The sequence below is a fragment of the Rhinoraja longicauda genome, chromosome 33, assembly GCF_053455715.1.
Source record: "Rhinoraja longicauda isolate Sanriku21f chromosome 33, sRhiLon1.1, whole genome shotgun sequence".
In the NCBI taxonomy this organism is placed as follows: domain Eukaryota; kingdom Metazoa; phylum Chordata; class Chondrichthyes; order Rajiformes; family Arhynchobatidae; genus Rhinoraja; species Rhinoraja longicauda.
Window position 1 is genome coordinate 5,859,212 of NC_135985.1, and position 23,367 is coordinate 5,882,578.

The window sequence follows — 23,367 nt, forward strand, 5'->3', positions numbered from 1 at the left end:
TAGTTATGTCAATGTTAGTTAATAAGGCAAATGCAGCAGAACATTAGTTATGTTAGTTAATAGGGCAAATGCAGCAGAACATTAGTTATGTTAGTTAATGGGGCAAATGCAGCAGAACATTAGTTATGTTAGTAATGTTAGTTAATGGGGCAAATGCAGCAGAACATTAGTTATGTTAGTTAATGGGGCAAATGCAGCAGAACATTAGTTATGTTTGTTAATGAGGCAAATGCAGCAGAACATTAGTTATGTTAATGTTAGTTAATGGGGCAGTTTGCAGCAGAACATTAGTTATGTTAATGTTAGTTAATGGGGCAGTTTGCAGCAGAACATTAGTTATGTTAGTAATGTTAGTTAATGGGGCAGTTTGCAGAACATGAAGAGGGGGAAATGACAGAGCAGATCCATGTGCGCAGAATCGCGGCCTCTGATACCATTGGTCCAGATCAGCTGTTGTGAGGCAATGATACGGCGCCTGGGATTGGCTGCCGGGGGTCCACGTGGGCGCTGGTGGGCCAATGGCGAGGCGCCACACTGCGGGGCTGGGCTGGCGTGCTGGGCGGGCCCGGCGCCGTCACTCAGCCGGGGGAGGGAGGAAGAGAGGAGCGCTGTTGCTGCCGCCGCCACTACTACAACCGACACCCCGAACTCAGCCGCCATGATCCGCATCCTGCTCCTCGTCTGCTCCGTCGCTGGCGCCGCGCTGGCCAGCGACGTGGTCGAGCTGACGGACGATGACTTCGAGGATCAGATCGACGACCACGACCTGGCGCTGGTCGAGTTCTTCGCTCCCTGGTGAGTCTTTTTGAGGGGAAATGATGGAGGGAGGAAGGAAGGGAGAGTGTGAGGTGGAGTTTTGGGGGAGGGAGTGAGGTGGGTTTTGAGGGAGAGTGTGAGGTGGGGGGTATTTGGGTGGTGGGGGGTATTTGGGTGGGGGGGCGTGAGGTAGGTTTTGGGGGAGGGAGGATGTGAGGTGGTTTTGGGGGGAGGGTGTGAGATGGGTTTTGGGGGGAGGGTGTGAGATTGGTTTTGGGGGAGAGTGAGGTGGATTTTTGGGGGGAGGGTGTGAGGTGGTTTTGGGGGGAGGGAGGGTGTGAGATGGGTTTTGGGGGGAGGGAGGGTGTGAGATGGGTTTTGGGGGAGAGTGAGGTGGATTTTTGGGGGGAGGGTGTGAGGTGGTTTTGGGGGGAGGGAGGGTGTGAGATGGGTTTTGGGGGGAGGGAGGGTGTGAGATGGGTTTTGGGGAGAGGGTGTGAGGTGGTTTTGGGGGGAGGGAGGGTGTGAGATGGGTTTTGGGGGGAGAGTGAGGTGGGTTTTGGGGGGAGGGTGTGAGGTGGGTTTTGATGCAGGGTGAGAGGTGGGTTTTTGGGGGAGAGTGTGAGGTGGGTTTTGGGGGGATGGTGTGAGGTGGATTTTTGGGGGAGAGTGAGGTGGGTTTTGGGGGAGAGTGAGGTGGGTTTTGGGGGGAGGGTGTGGTGGATTTTTGGGGGAGGGAGGGTGTGAGATGGGTTTTGGGGGGAGAGAGGTGGTTTTGGGGGGTGGGTGTGTGGTGGGTTTTAATGCTGGGTGAGAGGTGGGTTTTTGGGGGAGGGTGTGAGGTGGGTTTTGGGGAAGGTGTGAGGTGGATTTTTGGGGGAGGGAGGGTGTGAGGTGGATTTTTGGGGGAGGGAGGGTGTGAGGTAGGTTTTTGGGGGAGAGTGTTAGGTGGGTTTTTGAGGGAGGGAGGGTGTGAGATGGGTTTTTGGGGGAGAGTGTTAGGTGGGTTTTTGAGGGAGGGAGGGTGTGAGATGGCCCTGAGACCCCCCCCTCCCCATATCCCCAATGACTGATTCTGAGAGGAATAAAAGATGCGTGAGGCCGGCCTCTGCAGGCAACATAGACACAAAATGCTGGAGTAACTCAGCGGGACAGGCAACATCTCTGGAGGGAAGGAATGGCCGACATTTCGGGTCGAGATCCTTCTTTAGACTGAGGGTCAAGGGAGAGGGAGACGAGAGATGGGTAAGGTGTGAAAAGGACAGATCAACACAAACGTTGCTCAAGGAAATGTAGAATTGTTAGCTGAGGAGAAGGTGATAAGGAGGTATAAGATCAGTAATATTGAATTAGGAGGATAGTGAAACTAATTGGGGATCCAGGATGGGGGAGGGGCAAGGAGAAAGGGAAAGCAAGAGTTACTTGAAGTTAGAGAAATCAATATTAATACAACTGAGTTGTAAGCTGCCAATCTCCTATAGTTCATTTAATACAAAGCACTAACCTAGCCTGAAAGAAAATAATATCTACTTAGGCATCTGGCAAGAAGCTCAACACTAATGAAGCGCCATTGCGATATAAAGAGAGTGAATTTAAATCCTAGTACAACGACTAAGTTGGGGGAGAGGAGAGCAGGGGAGGGGAGGGGAGGAGAGCGGGGGATGGGAGAGGAGAGAGGGGGGGGGGGATGGGAGAGGAGAGAGGGGGGGGGGGACAGGAGAGAGGGGGGGGGGACAGGAGAGGGGGGAGAACAGGGGTTACTTGGAGGAGCGAGAGGGAGAGCAGGGGTTACTTGGAGGAGGGAGGGGGAGAGCAGGGGTTACTTGGAGGGAGGGGGAGAGCAGGGGTTACTTGGAGGGAGGGGGGAGATCAAGGGTTACTTGAAGTGAGAGGGGGTCAATATTCACACCGCTGCCTAAGCGAAGTATGAGGTGCCGATCCTCCAATATGTGCTGGGCCTCACCCGGACCAGCCCATATCTGCACAACCAGGTGGTGCAGCGGTAGAGTTGCTGCCTCACAGCGCCATAGATCCGGGTTCGACCCAGGCCACGGATGCTGCTGTCTGTGTGGAGTTTGTACGTTCTCCCCGTGATCTGCGGTGGGTTTCGCCCGGGTGCTCCGGCTTCCTCCCACACCAAAGACATGCAGGCTTGTAGGTTAATTGTTTTTTTAAACTAAAATTGTCCCCAGTGTGTGTGTGTGTGTGTAGGATAGTGTTAATGTGCGTGGACTGAAGGGTTGTGTCCAAACGTTTCAGACCAGAACCCTTCTTCAGACTATTGCAGGGGGAGGGTGGAGGAAAGAGAGTTAGATTGCGGGATCACAGGAGACGGCCGTTGCTTCCCTGCGCGTTGCTGTGCGGGCGAGAGCCCGGGTAATGGACCGAGTGCGATGGAGGAGGGCTGCGGCCCCGCAGCGCGGTGCGCACCCCGGGAGCTGTAGTCCTAATCCCCCGCCTCCTCCACGCTGACTCGCGACTTGGGACTACAACTCCCATCCTGCCCCGCGGGCCACCCGCCGCCGCAGAGACGGCGGAAGTTACTCCATCCCTGCTCGTGGCTGCTCCGGATTGGTTGCCGGGGAGTCGGTGGCCAACTCTCATTGGCTCGTGTCTTGAATGGGATGCAGAGACCATATGGTCCAAGTGGTTTAATGGTCAAAGTTGGTTAAAAATTTGCTCTTTTTCAGAAGTTCATAATCAATGAACTTTTGAAGAAACATTTAGACAGGTACCTGACGTTTCAAGTCAGAGCCCTTCAGACTGATTACAGGGGTGGGGAAAAGAAGGTTAGAAGAGTGGAGGGGTAGGACAAAGCATGGTGGGTTAGTTCAGTATATTTAGAGATCACAAGAAACTGCAGATTGGGTGATACAGTGTGGAAACGGGTCCTTCGGCCCAACGTTCGCACACCGGCCAATATGTCTCGGGTATACTAGTCCCTCCTACCTGTTCTATCCATGTACCTGTCTAATTGTTTCTTAAACGTTGGGATTGTCCCTGCCTCAACTACCTCCTCTTGCAGCTTGTTCCATACACCCACCACCCTCTGCGTTAAAAAAAGTGACAGATACCTATTAAATCTTTTCCACTTCACTTTAAACCCATGTCCTTGATTCACCAACTCTGGGCAAGAGACTGTCTATCTACCCAATCTATTCTCATGATTTTAAACACCTCCATAAGATCACCCCCTATCCTCCTGCATTCCAAGGAATAGAGTCACAGCCTACTCAACCTCTCCCTATAGCTCAGACCTTCTAGTCGGGCAAATGGGACATCTTGACTGGCATGGAGGGGCCGAGGAGCCCGGTTCCATGCTGTATGACTACCGGTTAATCAGTGCAGGAGAAGCTCAGTGGGTCAGCCAGAATCTTTGGAGGACATGGACAGGTGATGTTTTGGGTCGTGTTTTAGGGAGGCTGCCAGACCCTTTGAGTTACTCCAGCACTTTGTGTGTGCTTTTTCGAAGTATATTTTGGGAGGATTTAAATCGTGTACAGGTTGTATTAGAGCTGCCATGGGAACTTCTGTGCAAAATGTGATTCTGTATAGAAGGTTTTATCTACGTCACCCATTCCCTCTCTCCTAGATGCTGCCTGACCTGCTGAGTTACTCCAGCATTTTGTGATACTCAGCAGTAATCATCTTCTTGCAAAGGTGCAATGTGAAAGTGCCAGAGGACATAGATTTAAGGCGAAAGATTTAATCAATACCCGAGCGGTAACTTTTTCGCACAAAGGGTGGTAGGTGTATGGAACGAGCGGCCAGTGTTATCACAATGTTTAAGAGACATTTGGACAAGTACATGGATAGGACAGGTTTAGAGGGATATGGGCTAAATGCAGGTTGGTTGAGACTAGTGTAGATGGGATATTTTGGCCTGTATGGGCAAATTGGGCCGAAGGGCCTGTTTACAACACAAAAAAAATGGTAGAGCCATTTCTGGGTCATGACCTTTAAAATGTTAGCAAGAGTGAGAGATTCAAGGGAGTAGAATTCATTGTCACAGGTGTTGAACCTGCTGGTCATGGTTTTTGGGCTACTGTATCTTGTCCCTGGTAGTAGGAGTGAAATGGGGGTGTGGCCAATATGGTGTGGGGCTTTAGGGCAGTGCCTCCTGTAGATCCTTTTGAAGGTGGGGAGGTCAGTAGACATGATAGACTGGGTAGAGCCCACCACTCTTTGTAATCTCCTTTGTTCCTGGGCGTTTGAGTTGTTGAATCAGGCTGGTACAACCAGTCAATAAATATGCTGTTCATCACTAAGGGCATCAGTGCAACTATAGGGGTTTTGACTGCATTCATGGCAGTGGCCTGTCCAATCATAATGCACCAGGGCAACTAGTCACATGAAGTAATTCTATAAGCCATTAAATATACACCACACTCCTGTGATGTTGTAGTAATGATTATATGATTAGTCATACAGCATGGAAATGGGCTCCCTGGCCTGTATATGCTAGTCAAGATGTCCCATCTAAACTAGTCCCATTTGCCTGTGTTTGGTCTATATATTCCTCTCAATCTTTCCCATCAATTTACCTGTCCCAAGAGTTTTTTTTAAATTAATTGATACAAATGTCTACACTGTGGGCTGATGTAGAAGTAGATAACCAGGGCAACTGTTGGCTGACAAATGCAGGCAGTATTTTTTTAATTTGAGCAATGCAAAATATATGCAAACTAGACCAAGTGGGTCCATTCCTCATAGAGGGGGGACAGGGAAGGGAGAGGGTGTGACTGAGTGAGCCCTGGACCCAAAGCCTCTCCTGTATTGGTGTAGCACCCTCAGTCTCCCCCCCCCCCCCCCCCCCCCCACTCAGTCCCCCCTCCTCCCCCCCACAATGTAAATGACATGACCCATTCAACCACATTGTAATGAAATGTCCTGATTCCATTTGAGATGGTATTTTGGTCAAAGTAAATGTCACTGAGTATTGGACTAGATTTGTGTTTGAGACGTAAAGTAGGGTGAGAATTTGATACTATGCAATTATATATTAAATTGCTGAATAATAATTTATAAACGTGACACCACGTTCTGTTGAGTTAAATTAACGCGTTTCTCTGTATGACTGGAATTTTGAATTACTAAAAGATGATTTTTGATTATGATGTGAATTAGTCTTCAAATTAAAATGGGAATTTACAAATAAGCGATATATTCCAATACAAAGAGAGGCTTAGAGTCACAATCATGCAGCACTGAAATGGGCCCATTCAGCCCAAATCATCCATGGCGAACAAGATGACTGCAGTAAAACAGTGGATGAAGAAAAAATGGATTCAATCAAATCCAAGCTTGTCCCATTTTCCCATGCCTGTCCCATATCCCTCTAAACCCTGTTTAAGCTATACATCTTATTAATGTAACACGGTGGAATGATTAACTATAAATGATAAGCTGATGACTGATGGTGTATACTGGTTGATATGATTATTGATTTTGTATTTGTTTTGCCTAATATCGGAAGTGGGATAGATGTAAAAGTTTTATTGTCTGTTTTATGAACTTTAAAGTATGATCTCACTATGTTGGGAGCGTGAGAGCACGGTGTTTTGTGCATGCCCTTTTTGTGCAACCTGTCCAGTGTGATGCATGTACTGTGGTCCAATGCTGTGTTCATTGGGTGATGGAGTGAGAATGAAATCTGCTTACCACCCCACCCCTCTTTTCACCCTAACAACATTGTAGATATGTATGCACCATTTTATTCAATGACTTTGTGGTTGTGTATCATAGAGAGGAAGTGGCTAAAATGTATGACACTAAGTTTGAATATTATCAAAGCATACATAAGACTCACTTGATGACTCAAGCGTAAGATAGCACGCACCATGTTATGACAAACTGCCAGGTGGACTTGCAGCATCAATGCTATCTCTTTATTGGGAGTGAAGGAGGAGGGGGACAAAATTGACCCATGCAGGCATTGAGGCTTTGGAGAGAGGCCTTGAATTACACACGTAGTCTACAGAAGTGGTGAATTACTGTTTTAAATGCACATTTTAAATTGGGAGGATTAAAAGATCCTGAAAATTTGACCCTTTTAAATTTTTTTTATTAAGGAGCAGCAAACCGCGAAAATTCTCCCCATTAATTTTGATATTATTTTGAGCAGCTAATCCTTTATTGTAATATTGGTACATCAGTTAGATACTGTAGCTAGTGTAGGTGAATGGCGAAAGTGATGGAAATGTGGGGTCACACGGAAAATTATTGGAGAAATGGTATTGCCAAGTGATGGGCCAAATGGCTTTCTTAGTCATAATGAAATATGAATTTCTCGTGCCATGCAGTATCTGAAGTAACATTTCAGGTCTACGTCCTTTCATCAAAACACTCTAGTTTTTCAGTTTGTGCTTCATAACTATTTCCTTATCCCAGGCAAGAATCCTGATCCAACCTATTATTTTAAATGATACCATTCTACTTATAACGTATTTTATAGAGATTTTTCTTCATTCTTTGCAGGTGTGGCCATTGCAAACGGTTGGCCCCAGACTATGAATCTGCCGCCACAAAGTTGAAAGGAAAGGTTCCTCTAATTAAAGTGAGTTATTGAAGATATATGTATGAACTGATTACTGAAGTATTGGTGTTGCTAACTGTACAAGTAGCTCTGCTATGACATTATTTCCATAACATGATTTGGATATGAGGGGAGTGGTGAATTAGGGACACTGTTTGCATTACATGGGCCAAATTGGTTATAACGTGATTTCCAGCGGGAACTGGCGAACCTCTTGAAATTTACTTAGAAATTGCGAAGCAGAAAAAGACTCTTGAATTTAAACAATATTGGGGGGGGGGGGGGGGTGAGGTGAGGTGAGGGTGTCTGTTTTCTCTTGCATCCCCAAAATGATCAGACACCATTATCTCTTAGGAACAGTCTTGTCAGTTTCACTGTATGTGGTCAATGAAATGAACAAGCGATTGCATCTATTCACACTTGTGCAAAGGTGCGAAGGTACTGTATTAAACAATGTAACACGCAGCCTTTAGTATTTTTAGAACATAACCAAATACATTGCTTTTGAAAATACTTTTCTTTTTAAAAATCCTGGGGTGGGGGGGAATAACTAAGTCTGAAATTCTGGCCCCCTAACCACCCCCCCCCCCCCCCCCCCCCCCCCCCCCCCGATTTCCCATTGTCTTTGTAACCCAGTTCTTTTGGGAACGTAACTATTGCAATATTAGCAGAACTACACAAGGATAACAGCTGTGTCCTGAAATCTTAAAGAATTATACCATGTTCTGGAAAAATATGTCCAATAAATGTAATATGTCGATACAGTAAGACCTGAAACCTGCACACATTTCTGGGTATTAACTTGCTTTTACAGTTTGTACAGTACATTTAAAAAACTTGTTAAATGATAATGAGTCAAATACTGTGCTCTAATTCCCTTAAATTATATTCTAACAGTATATTAAAGTTACAATTAATTCACAAAAATGCAGATTGGGTATCTAGGAGAAGTGAAATTCTCTGCCTGGCATATCCAACAGTCTTGCTTCAAGCCATGGTGTTATTTCATGGCTCATTGGGGTTAGGATTCATGGCTCAACATGCTGGATAATTGCTTTTCTTTGGCAAAATACAGCTTACATTTGGGTATGAGATGGCGAAAACATAAGTGCTCTTTAGGTTCTGCCAGGGACGTGAAGGTTCCTTGTGAATGACATTAATTGAAGAACTAAGTGTTTGGTAGAGTGGCGAGTTTAGAAATGTAAACATGAGACTTTATAAAGGAACATTTTGAGTACCGATGATCTCTTTGTTTCGTTGTTAGCACTGTGAGACTTCTGTCTGACAATGGGTGGCTTGAGTTTTGATTGTTGAAATATTCTGTTATTCTGTTTTTCATTAAAGTGAAAAGTTCAATACAGGCTACTAGGTTTTGAGAGAAGGGATAATGCAGTTAGAAAAATATATGTGGCAGTATCATAATTAAGAAAATGTTCAAACAAACTCATTTTTTTACAGATCATTAAAATATATTTCTTATGTATTTGTATATTTATTGAACTGTCAATACTAATGTGATGTGGAGAGTAATCATTACATTTTAAATCCCTTGTTCATGCTAATACATATTCTTTTAATGCAGATAACTATCACTTAAATTTTAATTACTTGCACAATCAAATGTTTATTTTCAAGCAGCTCATTTAATTGGGATTCTTGTGTCCATTATTTTGATTGTAACAAGGTTGACTGCACTGCAAATTCAAAGACATGTACCAAGTATGGAGTTAGTGGGTATCCGACTTTGAAGATATTCCGTGATGGTGAAGAGTCGGGGTCTTACGATGGTCCCAGAACAACAGGTAACATTCTGTGATGCCTGTGCGATGCGTCTGAAGAGGTAGTTTTGACCACTATCAATACTCTAGTTAAAATCCTGAGCTACAGGTTGCTATTCAAATTCTAATCAGTTTCAAGGGCAGGTGCCTGTTCTCGCATTCTTCTCCCATCTGATCCCCAATGTTATTTTACTTGCGCAACCCTCTTTCTGTTGCGTTGATTCTATTACCATGACGCACTGCATTTGCTTCCCTCAACTCTGAGGCAGTTGACCATCCCCTTAATCTGACATCCAGGAGAGTGGAACCACCCTTGCCGTGTTACTGTGGTTCACCCAATTCTAATTGATGCTTCTGGATTTTGTTTGTTAAGCTTGCCTGTTGTTCAGAATATGGTTCCTGGGTCACCTTGTGCAATCCTTCCAGCCATCATGAAGAGTCATGCAATCAAATTCCACACACGTTTGACTGCATCCTGTGCAAATCTTCCATTACCTATTTGTCCACTAAATCTTGGATCAGACCTTATCTGTTAAGTTGCTGCCTATTTCAGTCTGTGCGTCGGGCAAATATCTCTGCCATTCCCCCCACCCCCCCCCCCTTCTCCATCCTTGCCCTGGGTCTGAAGCAAGATCATCCAAACACACATCCTGTTCTGCACTCGCCACTCCCATTCTTACTGACCTTTATCAGCCCCTGATCTCCCAATGCCACCAGTTAAAACTCATAGTTTTTACCTCCACTGCAACCGCAGACAGTCCAAAAACATTACATTCCTTTGGCTCTTGGTTGCTGTGGCCCTTCATGGAAATATCATGAATTCAGTGAATGATCAACAGTGGGTCTGTGCATCATGTTAGTAGTTTTTGTTTGGGTGGTTCTTTGGGCTTATCACACTTGCTGACTTGGTTATAAGGCTACCTTATCCCCAATGACTTATCTATCTGATACATTTGCACAGATGGAATTGTCGCCCATCTGAAGAAACAGGCAGGACCCAGCTCTATAGAAATTAAAACACTGGAAGAACTGGAGAGCTTCATTAATGATGCAGATGCTTCAGTTATTGGTAAGTAGCCACCAGTAAAATTCAATTTTAATTTTAAGAGTTATGTTTCAAAATGATTGTGATAAATGGCACATTCTTTATGGGATTACCCTACGAGTTTGGTGTCAACTATTTGAAAAAAACGGGCACTTATGTTTGGATTTTGGTATTTGGACTTTAAATGCTAGACTTTAGAAGAAGAGAGGGAATTGAGCATATGTAGCTTTAGTCCCATTGGAAAAAAATAATGGTCAATGTCATATGTACTGGGGTGTAGTGAAATTCATTTTTGTATACAGTTCTGTACACTCATCACTATACAAAAGCACTTAGATACATCTTAGATAAGCAACTCAAATACAATGAAACTAGCAGTAGTACACTGAGACACAGGAATATTTTTTTATTCTGTGCTATAACTGGTATGTAGCATGCCTTGTAATTTCAACAATAACTGATTGGAAATCAATCACGATCGTAATTTATTCGCCAAGTATGTTTTGCACATACGAGGAATTTGGTTTGCCATACAGTCATAACAAAAAAAAGCACAACTACATAAAAATTGTCATAAACATCCACCACAGCGGCTCCTCCACATTCACCACTGTGATGGAAGGCAATAAGTCTTATCTTCTTTCCTCCCGCGGTCGGGGGAGTTAAATCATCTGCAGCCGACGATCGAGCTCCCACCTCGGGGCGGTCTAAGCTCCCACCTCGGGGCGGTCTAAGCTCCCGCCTCGGGGCGGTCTAACTCCTGCGGCGTGGAGTTCCCGATATCGGCCCTCAACCTGCGAGCTTCACGATGTTAAAGTCCGCAGCTCCCGCAGGTTGGAGCGCCAAGGGCAAAGGGATCATCCGCTCCAAGATGTTAAAGTCTGTAGGCTCCGTGGTTTTGGAGCTCTAGAAGTCCCAAACAAGAGGCCGCCAACTCCACGATGTTAGGCCGCAGTGCGGACGGAGATACGACACAGAAAAAGTCGCATCTCAGTCGATGGAAGAGATAAAAAAAGAGTTTCCCCCACCATCCCCCACATAATACAAAACTAAAATGAAACTAAAACATACATTTTACAACAAACTAAAAACACAAAGGAAAATACGAAAACAGACAGTTGGCGAGGCAGCCATCGTGCGGAGCCCCCTGGTGGTGCATTTTTCATAAATCTGTACTTAATGTAAAACTTGGTATGCTGGTGAATGAATGAAGTAGAAAGAATGGCTATAAACATGCGTTACATGCAATCTGAATAATCTACTGATGTAGCTTTCTCAATGGTGGCTTAGGTGTGATTGGTGTTAATGTGTATATGCTTATTTTGCAGGTTTCTTCGAGGACCCTGCCAGTACATCCCAGGCAGACTTCCTTAAAGCCGCAAGTGCAATGAGGGAGAACTACCGTTTTGCTCACAACAATAATGAAGAGCTAATGAAGAAATATGAGATTCAAAATGAGTATGTACTGACATATATTTGGAATCATCCGATCTTAACCCAAAAGGCAATCGTGCACTAGAGCCTGCCTTCATAATGCTTGACTGCCTTGCATGCAAAAAAAATTATGACTGAAGAAAATTGTTATGTCTTGCATCCAAAAAGATGCAACAGTTTTACCACTTGAAGAAGAGTCGAGCCCCCTGTAAATTGTTTGTATTTCCTGGGATTCATTCAAATATATTAACATTTGAGCACTTGCTATTACTTTGTTGAATTTCTAAACATTAACAAAGTTGGAACTCTTTTAAATTATGTTGTGAACATTTTTCTTCACTTCTATTTTTTTAAACTTTCTTTACTCTTAAGTAATTTCCTCGGCTCCATGCTTTTCTGACTACTGGAATATCGTGCGGAGTTTCAGATCGGCATTAAACAGAATCTATCTGCAAAGGTAGACACAAAATGCTGGAGTAACTCAGTGGGACAGGCAGCATCTCTGGAGAGAAGGGTGACGTTTTAGTCGAGACCCTTCTTCAGACATCTGTATGCAAAACTCCTTTGAAGAGGAAAGGGTCATCATGACACACTGGCTGGAACATCTTAATTCCTCATGATTAGTTTGGGTTCATTGGCCATGTTCTGTATTTGAAGAGGACGTATTGGGACAGCAATCCAGCCCACCTGTTCATGCCACGATTGGAAATAGGAAACAGCAAACTGCGCAGTATGAGTGTGCATGCCAGCTTTGCTAAAATGTAACCTAGAGGTCACTGACTTTTGAACCCTTGTCAAGTATTCTTCAAAGCCTTGGATATTTAAAAAGTAATAGCTTTTGCAGTAAATCGTGATCGGGGAAAGGAAACTTTGCTATGTTTTGTAATTGGATTAAAGCTACAATTAGCAGCATAGAATTCTAAATCATTTAAAATCCCAAAATGTTTTAATTAAATTGAGCAAGTATATCACTAAAGGGCAGGGCCTTTCCTCTACATGGATCCGAAACACAAGTTGTTTCCCTGTCAATGATTTGTTAATGATTGTCAGGATGAAATATTTAAAAATGGGAATCACTGAATTGAATCTAACTACCTGCTTTCATTTTTTAACAGAGGCGTTATCTTGTTCCGACCTCCACGACTAACAAACAAGTTCGAGAGCAGCAGTGTGCAATATACAGAAGCAAAGTTCTCGAATACAAAAATAAAAAGATTTGTTCAAGACAACATGTAAGTTCTACATATTTCTACAGATTTTGTGGCAGTGTTCGTGTTATTGCTGAAGAAAAAGGTAACTCTTGTAAATAGTATAATAGTATGTTTATGGTTGTACTAAGGGGCTTCAGAACTGATGTTGAAAGGGGGAAAGTAGCAGCAGTAGCTTGTGATTACTAGCTCTGTCTTTTCATAGCAATGTATTGTGTAAAAATTGGGCATTTTCTATTGTTTAGTCTGTTGATGCCAGCAATAATCAGAAGTGATCCCATATATTCCTAATGTTTTGAGGTATCTTTTTTTTTTTTGCATCCTGCTACTTTTTTATATTTTAGTCCCAAGTTTTTGATTCTCAAATCTGTTGTGCCACATAGATGTCAAAATATGAGAAACCCAGAACCGTTTTGATGTGTACCTTTCTTTTGTAAACTAATTACTGCTTCATTGTACATAGCTTCTAAATATGCTGTTATATTAATTGCTGTGATAAACTCCCACCTGATCTGCAGTTATTTGGCTTATACCCTCCCCTTTTAAACAGACATTCTTATCACCCAGTCTACGGCTCTTGTTTCCGTTGATCGCATACGGTAATAAATCTTTACTAAATCTGATATTTTGACACGACGTAAATGATTTTAACACCAGTAATATGAATGCAGGTGCTCATTTTTGTTGTTGTTGATGTATCCTGGCATGGTTGTAGAAATAATTAAGGAAGAAATGGAAATTGCCATTTGCTCCTGGGTATTATACTGAAAAAGATCCTGTTCTGAGGCATCACGGAGATTTACACTGTTGGACTGTTAATTTAGAACACCGTCAGTTTTAATTGAAATTTTACCGAATGGTATCATCATCTTTTGCACAGACTGCAGTTGATTGCATTTTGCTGACTTTTTGTCCAGAATATTTTATGTCTATTATAACTTCCGCTTTGGATTACCTAATTAACTTTTTGATGGGTATTGCATTCATTTTTCATACTTTAATTTTTAATTGCAGCTTTGGTATCTGCCCCTATATGACTGAAGATAATAAGGACCAAATGAAGGGAAAGGACCTGCTGATAGCATACTATGATGTGGATTATGAAAAGAATCCAAAGGGTTCCAACTACTGGAGAAATAGGTACTTGTTGACCGCTTCAAGCATTCAGCTGTTCTTTGGCTTTGCATTTGAACTTACAATATCTAGTTTTAGACATTTTATTGTACTATCCAATCAGGTTTTTTGTACCCTTCACAGTCAAAATGAATAAGATTTGTCAGCCTCGTCTCTAAAACTGTGAACACATTTGCTGATAATGAAACATAACTTACAACTGACTCTCCAATGTAATTGGTAAATACATGGGTAGTAATGATTCCAAATCTTATTACATGTTTTCCATGGTATCTTTTGAGGTCTAATCAATTGCAACAATTTAGCACTGCGCATAAAGTAGAACCTGTGTATTTACATTGGTATGAGTGTGGGTTCTAGGATTTAAGAGTGATAAGTAGACAGGTTAATGTTGAAAGTATCTCTAGCTGCTAAATGTAGCGATCATGAAGTCATTTCACTTTGCTCATTACCATAAATAATTTGCAGTTTCTTGTGGAGGGGGGTTCGACAACGTGGGAAAGAAAAATGTGAATATCGCCTCAAATTTTGAGCAGTTTTACAACTAATATCAGTTCTTCAACAATGACATTAGGTGGGCCAACAAGCTGTATTGATGCTTGGTTGGATGGCCACATTTAAATCTATCTCATTTATCAGTTTTATTTAAATCTGTGTTAGGTGTTGGAGGGTATTTGGGGTTTACTTCCCAAAATATCTTTAATGAGAAGGGTGCACAGATAAAGAGTGATAACTAAATATGTCAAAGATGGTCGAAGTGCTCAACTAAATACAACAAAGCCAAATACGATGGGTGCGGTTTTAATCACATTCATACAGCACCCACTGACAATGCCAACTATCAGCTTTCTATACTAATTCACATGGCGTGCTTCCTTATCTGCCTTGGTGATTCAGGTGCTCATCCGAATACGAAATGTCCCTCGAAGTACAAATGCTTTGAGACTTTGGTGAATCTGTGGAATTTATTGCCACAGTTGGCTGTGGAGGCCAATCAATGGATATTTTTAAAGCAGAGATTGACAGATTCTTGATTACTAAGAGTATCAACGGTTATGGGGAGAAGGCAGGAGAATGTGATTGAGAGGCAAAGATAGATCAGCCATGAGTGAATGGCGGAGTAGACTTGAAGGCCCGAATGGCCTATTCAATCATGGCTGATCTGTCTCCTAATCCCATTTTCCTGTCTTCTCCCCATAACCCTTGACACCCGTTCCGATCATAAAATAATCTAAAAATAGCCACTGACGTCCTCCGCAGCCCTCTGTGGCAATGAGTTCCACAGATTAACTACCCTGATGATACTACTTATGAGACTACCCAACTCTGTTACCCAGTCAGGCAATGCATTCCAGATTCCAAACACCCTCTGGTTGAAAAAGTTATTTATCCACACCTGGCCCTAAAACTACGCCCTCTTGGGAGAAGTGACATTCAAAACCATAAGTACTAGTTTTTTTTAATGTTCTTGTACAATGTTATACTAACTCTTCACCAATTTAGTGCACCTGATTTCTGCTGTTTAAATTCTTGCTTTTGTCTATTCTAATTGTACAGAGTGATGAAGGTTGCTCAGAAGTTCCTGGAGGCTGGTGAAAAACTGCATTTTGCTGTTGCCAGTCATAAAACCTTTGGCCATGAGCTTTCAGAATTTGGCTTGGATTCTATCAGTGGTGAAATTCCTGTAGTTGCTATCAAAACTGCAAAAGATGAAAAATATGTGATGCAAGAGGAGTTCTCGTAAGTATCGTAAATCGGATGTGAATGTTGGCCTTTTTATCTGTGGTCATGTGTCTTGGTCATGAAATGTCACCAGAGTTTCAGGAGTATTTTGGAACCAAGTTTGGTTTTCTTTATCAGCTCTGTGAAACTTTTATGATATGGCTTTAGTGTATTAATTTATGAAGTTAATCGAAAGTTAGGCTTTATCAAAAACGTAAGTGATGAATTGTTCAAATAAAGTACTTGAGCTGCCCATGTAAACGTGCTGAAGGAATGTGCGTAGAAATCTGGGCTGTTCATCGCCAGGATGCGGGATGCATGGCTGGTAGTCTGAACGAGAGCATTCCTGCAGCATTGTTGTATCATGCCTGAGGAAACCCGGACCATTGTGGTGGTGATAAAGAGGGTAAATTGTGGAGGGAGGGACTAAATGGTGCTGGGAAGTTAATGAGATAGACTAGGTTTGCTAAGATAATTAAAGAGGAGGGACCAAATGATATTGGACACTGGTAATGTCATTGTGGATGCAAACCATCATTGATGTACAGGTTAAAGATGGCACTTTGGGAAGAGAAGCATGCATCTGGCTCTGCCAACTGCTCTGTTTGGGTGTTAACCTTTAGCACAGAAGGACTCCACCCTCTGGATGAGATTTGCTTCTTTGTTTTGATGTAACTTGTAGATCTACACAGAATGCTAGCTAGTATACATGATGTTACTGCATGTACTGTTACTGAAAGTATTGCCTACATTTGCAGCTACCACTCTTGCCTTCCAATCTGAGAATAAATGTCTGGGTTCACCTGGATTTAATGTAATTTTCTGTAATGGGAATCACGGTTAATAGTGTTTTAAACTGCATTGGACATGTTTTTGAAAGTACATTGGTGGTACATTACAGGTTAATTATTTGCCAAGTGTCAGAGATCCAAATATAATCATGGCTCTTGACTAGTTTGTGCAGTGCTTCACTGTGGACATCCTTAAAATAGTAAGGCTGTAATTTTGTAAGTAGATCATCTGTAGAGAAGTGTTTTTTATTCCCCAGGCGTGACGGTAAAACATTGGAGCGTTTTCTGGAGGATTACTTCGCTGGTAAACTGAAGCGTTACCTGAAGTCTGAGCCAATTCCAGAGACCAATGATGGTCCTGTGAAGGTTGGTCTGTTTGTACTCATTATTTACATGAAAACTAATTTGCATTGTGTATAGTAGGCATTGAAAATCTAAAATTATACAAAGATTCTCAGTACTAGAATTATATTATCCATTACTGCAGATTACTGCAGTCATTTACTCAAATGACTGAATATTGATTTTCACATTTTGCAACCTTCTGGGAGAACTAGCTGCAGGAATACTTTTAAGCTGCTTTGTTTCGTTTGGTACAAAGTGGGTTCCTGAGAAAATGGAATTGGTGGCTTTTGTTTCCCCCAGATATAGCCAATTGTAATCTGGTGGCTGGGTGAAGCAACAAGAATATAGTTGTTGAATGATTACAGAAGTCAGTCTGGTTTGCAATTCATTCAAAGAATGTGGGCGTGGCATGTGGCCAGCATTTATAATCCATCCCGACTTTCTCTGGAGCTGGCTTATTCATCTCCTAGTCATAGAGCCTGTTTCCATGCTGCATGACTTTTCAGTCCATGCTGACCAAGATGCCTTACAGCAAGTCCAATTTGGCCCTTATCCTTCTAAACCTTTCCTATCCATGAACCCGTCCAAGTGTCTTTTAAATGTCGTCGTACTTGCCTCAACTACCTCCTCTGGTAGCTCATTCCATAGTCCCACTCATCTACTGAGTGTAAAGGTCACCCCTCTGCTTCCTATTAAATCTTTCCCCTTTTACCTTAAACCTATGTCCTCTGGTTCTTGTTTCCCCTACCCTGGGTAAAAGACTACATTCACCCTTTTTCCTCCCCCTCGTGATTTTATATTCCTCTATAAGATCACCCCTTAGCCTCCTGCAGCAGGTAGAGAGAGCCACATGGTAGTTGATCTGGAGCCCCGAAAGCCCGTTGAGATATCTACATCGGGCTTGCTTCTCGGAACGTTAATGAATAAAGAGGACTTTTAAGATCCGAGCACCATTCATCCATGCTAGCTTTTTACTTGCTTAGCTCAGTTTAATGTCATTTTATTGTTCATTCCTGCAAATGCTCAATCACTTCATACATTTTCTTCTTTTAACAGATTTTGGTAGCTGAGAACTTTGATGACATTGTAAATGATGAAACAAAGGACGTCTTGATTGAATTTTATGCACCCTGGTGTGGTCATTGCAAGAGCCTTGAACCCAAGTATAAGGAGCTTGCAGATATGGTTAGAACCTCTTCTATTGTCCTGTCTGATTGTGAAGGTAGTCCTTATGTCTTCTATTTTTTTTAATGTCTTATTATATTTTCTATTTAATCAGGTGAGCAGTGATTCCAATATTGTCATCGCCAAAATGGATGCTACAGCCAATGATGTGCCTTCACCGTATCAAGTTCAAGGGTATGTTCCTGTGTACACAGCAGATTTTATTTTATTGAAACTGGGCGATTGAATGTTTGGCCAATCTTTTACTGCATTGTGTTATGTTGAGACAATTTATGTTCAGTGTGCACAAAAGAATGTCTTAATATAATTGACAGTTTGTTTTAAATTATATTTCTTTTTTGGAGCTTCTATTAAATAAACTTTTTAATATTTAGGTTCCCCACACTTTATTTTTCACCAATGGGTGATAAGAAGAGTCCAAAGAAATACGAGGTACGTTTGGCTACTTCTTGATTATCTCTTTTCTGCGTGTTTCTTCTATCCAGGAGATTTTTTCAGTTAGAAAATCCATTCTATTGTGTGTCCTAATGTTTAGTCAAGAGTATTTAATTGTCACATGTATCGACAATGGAACAATGAAGTTCTTACTTGCAGCTTAACAGGCCTGTTAATACAATACACAGATAATATAATTTATTTAAGAAATGAATAAATTAGTAACAGTGATACTAGTGCAAAAGAAAGATGCCATGAGATCATTTGTCTGTGACAACAGCATTTTCAGTGTTCACTTTTGTTTACAAGACTTCAGCATCCCTATTTTCAGTGCATGGTTGATGTACTTAGTTAATTTTAAGGACAAAGCGAGATTTGGAAAGAGCAGGTGTTTGCTTTAAACTCTAGATCTTTTGAAGGAACTTTAAGCAATGCAAAAGACTGGTTTAAAACGTGAATCTATAACACATCAACAAATGTGTTCTCCATACAGGGAGGTCGTGAAGTTAATGACTTCATGAGCTACTTGAAGAAGGAATGCACGCATCCTCTGACTGCAGTTGAAGACGGAAAGAAGACCAAGAAGAAGGACCGGGAAGATCTGTAAATGACTGGAAGCAGCTCAGATGTTAGCGTTGTTATGCAAGGAGTAATTGGAACCAGGGGTTGGGTTAGAGATTTGGTGGTGGTATAGTCACTTTTTAAGAAGATTAACAGTCTGCCATACCAGTCCCATTTCTGTATCAATTTTACGATGCACTATCAATGAGTTACTGAATCAAAAGGGGGCAGAAATTCAGGTTTTTTTTGGTCTTATTTTGTACTGGTGAATGTTTTTGTACATTTTGAACAATAAACCCCTTTAAACCAAACTGCTGGCCAAGCCCTATATTGCAGAGTAACGTTGTAGCATGTTACACATTTTGTTTCATCTCATCAGATGGGGTTTTGATTTCAATTAAACAAATGCAGCATGTTGAACTAGTGCAAGTACAACCCTTCATGTTTCAAATAATTAATTTGAGCTGGTATTTGCCATTACTGTCTGATGTTAGAGGTCAAACAATCTTGAGTGACAACTTCCCATGTTCTAATTTCTCCTCCTCACCTAAACTATCGAATGGTTGAATAATTCAATGTACCAATGGCTGCAGAAAACAGTCCTAATTTCAGATTTCCATTTTTCTCTTCTGGTTCATTTTGTGGATGATCTATAAATAAGCAAGCACATTGTCCCAACTGGGTGGTGGTGGCGGCTACTCATGGCTGTGCAGGGAGGGGTTTGGAAGTGTAGCCATAGCCAGGACCGGAACACATCCCTTTGGTTTTATATTTTAACTTCAGTCTTTGACTGTTCATCTTCTGAATGGGGGTCGGCTACTCTCTTGGTTGGTTCTTGTGGCCAACTTGTGTCAGTCAGTCATTGTTGCAAATTTGTGTGAATGAATCATTTACCTTCACATGGCTGACATTTTGTCCTGAAGACATCATGAGGAATTAGTTGGCCCTGTAACATTCAGTCTGATTGCTACTCACTGATGATCCTTGAGGATAGCCATGAATAAGGTGATGCCCTCAATCTCTGCACCTGACACATTTAACCACAACTTTGATCTTTCATGGATCGCTTATTTGACCCTAGCAACAAAATGTGTTTCTGTGTGAAACTAAAAAATTAATTCAAAGATTCCCTCAAAGGTTGATCCTTAGTCTCCTCCATCTCTAATCAAGACTAGTGATTTTTGTGTGTAGATTTGGGAGGAGTAGGCAGTCTCAAGATAACTGGCACAAATAACCTGTAATTCTGGAACAGAGTGGAGGGGACAATTTAAGGATTCACCTGAATATTCTGTGGAAGTCAGATTTGAGTTTAGATGATTGAGGTAGCTCTCTGGTGTTTAACCTGCCATTATCTAATTGTCAGTCTGGATGCAGAGCAGATAAAGCTACTAACTGACAGGCCTAACAATACTGGATTATTTCAGATGGGAATTAAGTACAGCTGTGGGCATTTGGACTGCAAAATGTTGGGTTATTTGAAAATTTCAAGATGACTAAAGGGATTAATATGAAATTGTCTGGTTAAAAAGTGAGATGTAGCTCAGCCTTCGCATCTAGTTCTGATGTCCAGCTCAAATCATTAAATCCCAGCAAGAAATTGTTCGATACATAGTTTCAGGTAAACTTTAATGTCAACTGTGCTTGGGGAAAGCTGGGAGGCATTGATTTGGACTCCTGCTCCCTTGTGATCAATGCTCCATATTCAGCTTGTCTTGAGTCAGATTGGTGGCATCCTTGGGATATGAAAAAAAACCTTGCCAAATAACACATTTGTTTCAGAAGAACTTTAAAGTATTTTGCAGCTCTCCAGAATTTCATTGAAAAATGTAATATTGCTGTACCAAAACTTAAACTGCTTGGGAATTTAAAATTCCTTTGCTGAGTTATTATAAAACTAAGGAGTTATACAGAATGCAATCGTAATGTTAAAAATGATTAACAAAAATATTTGTAATATACCGTGGCACAAAATGTCAAGCAATGTGACCAAATTAAAATCCTTAAGATTTAAAACAAAATGTGTTTTTCAGTAACCAGACTTCGATCTCATCTAGACTGCTCTAATGCAAAATTATAGTTACATTACAATGTGTACTATTTTTTAATGTAAAGCAACATGTTAAAAACAGACCATTTGCAGAATATGTTGATATTTTTTTTAATTGGCACAGCATTACCAAAGCACATCTGCACCATTAGAGTGGGGTGAACGATTGTACCGGGACAACAACCAATTAAACAATGTCTTTGCAAATATTGAGGAATTAATAAATGCAGACTTGGCCAGTGAATGTCAAAGCAGTGGTGATTATAGAATTAACAAATTTCAAGCAAGATGAAAATAGAATACCATCAACTACTATGGAATAAAGATATGGAACAAGAAATATTTCGGGCAAGACACCCTGGATAAATATTTAAACCAATTTCAATATGTACATGACAACTTGTGACAGAAATTGCCTGACATAGTAGTTTTGCCTTCTTGAGGGCATTTTTGTTCCATTGGCGCTCAGTTAAAATGGAGTTAGGAGGCCTGTGATTGCTGGGGTTTTCTTCTGTGTAGTTCACTGATGAGATCCAGTAATGCCCTGCTCCTCCATTAGTGCTGCTTTGCAATCTTCACTGTAAAACAAAAACTTTAGACATTTTAGAATCATCCTAATTCTGCTGTAGAATAAAGTATGAAAATGCCACATTTTATTGTCATGAGTTTTCAATCACGTACAAGAAGTTGACCCTTAAACCTACTGACCCTTAAAACCATTTCTTTATGTTTGTCATTCCTACAGTTTTAAATTCCATGGAATTTAAAATAAAATGTATTTTGTTTATTCAAAATTGCCTTTTGTACTTAACCCAATAATCTCCTGTGCAGTTAATGGTCTTTAATTTGTGCTCTGTAAAATGTTTAAAATACAAGTTAAAAATGCTTGTTTCCTTGTTTATTGTCAGATTTTTTAAAATCAGATTGTTCAGTTTGTTGACATTGCTTCCAGAAATCCCCTGGAACTTGCACTTGACCAATTACATTGCATGTTGATCTTGACATCTTTCTTTCACATTAGCACAGTCCTGTTGCGATGAACCCTAAAATCTACGGGATGGGATTCTGACAATTTACAGGCCACCTAGACTGTTTCACAGCACCAGAGTTCAATCCTGATCTCGGGCACTGTTTGGATGGAATTTGGCACATTCTCTGATCACATGAGTTTCATCTCAAAAATATGAAGGTTAATTGGCCACTAAATTGCCCCTCATAGATAAGTGAATGGTAGAAACTGGATGAGAATATGTGATGAATAAAAATTAGATCAATGTAGAAGATCTGTAAAAAGGGTGGTTGATGGTTAGCACAGATTCAGTGGACCGAAGGGCCTGTTTCCATGGTCTCAGAGTCTGACAAATCATTCAAGGGTTGACAAAATGCTAGATTACCTCAGTGGGACAGGCAGTATCTCTGAAGAGAAGGAATGAATGACATTTTGGGTCGAGACCCTATTTCAGACCGTTCCTACACAATCATTCAAGGGTTCTTGCGACTATTGTGCAAGACTTATCAGGTGCAAACTGTCAGAATGGTAACTTGGTGCCAGTAACAACTGTCAGCTAGTACTGCGTTACTTCAAATGTGACCTAATCTTCAGCTTATACTTTTCCCATTTACACACTCCTCTACGATATGCTCATAATAGATCTTTTCTCAAAGTTAATTGTGTGCCATTACAGCATAACTTTTTGCCCAAGATTTCTGATCACAAAGCTACACAAACATGAAGAGATTCCTACATCCCAAAGGGTTGATATCAGATCAGTTGCATAGGGCTGCAAATTTAATTTTATGTACAAATACCAATCAGATATGAACTCAAACTGCTATTATGAAATGTAAATGTATTTCACTAAAAATCCAGGTAATATGATTTTGAACTTTTGAGGAGTTTTGCAATTTGCTGATTAATATCGCACAGGACCAGCATAATTCAGGTCAGTTTACCCAATTTCTTTATCTTGCCACATATTTCACCCATGACTAAACTATAAAAGTTAAGGTTGTTTAATAGCCATAAGCACTGGCAATTGAACAATGAAATTCTTAGCTGTTGGAACAATTTGTTGCAGCAGGTATTTCTTGAAGTCCCGAGCAGAATAATCTGATTAATAATGTTCTCTATTTAGGCATTTTCTATAATGAACCATACTGTGCTGCTTGACCTATAGATAACTCCTTACCAGATCATTCCCTTATGCCTGACCAATGGTACTGATGCTAGTTCTGATCTTGGAGATCCATTGTCTTGTTTTTTTTCGCTAAATTAATCTTTAAAGTTTAATCAAACCCAGGTGCAAACTAAAAATAACAGAAGATGCAAATTTAAAAAAATAGTAGAATGTAAATGGCAGAAAGCTCAGAGTAACTAGGTTTCCTCCCTGC

General features: G+C 41.3%; 1 protein-coding gene across 1 annotated transcript; it reads left to right on the forward strand.

Annotated features, from left to right (window-relative positions):
* The first annotated feature begins 572 nt into the window (after positions 1 to 572).
* Positions 573 to 21,844, forward strand: LOC144609117 (protein disulfide-isomerase A3-like). Its single transcript, XM_078427499.1, has 13 exons — positions 573 to 795; positions 7,234 to 7,312; positions 8,976 to 9,093; positions 10,031 to 10,138; positions 11,443 to 11,572; positions 12,664 to 12,780; positions 13,771 to 13,896; positions 15,448 to 15,630; positions 16,661 to 16,769; positions 17,805 to 17,933; positions 18,028 to 18,107; positions 18,308 to 18,365; positions 18,862 to 21,844. The coding sequence occupies exons 1-13, from the start codon at positions 659 to 661 to the stop codon at positions 18,973 to 18,975; spliced, it is 1,488 nt and encodes a 495-aa protein (XP_078283625.1). The 5' UTR covers positions 573 to 658; the 3' UTR covers positions 18,976 to 21,844.
* Positions 21,845 to 23,367: the final 1,523 nt, after the last annotated feature.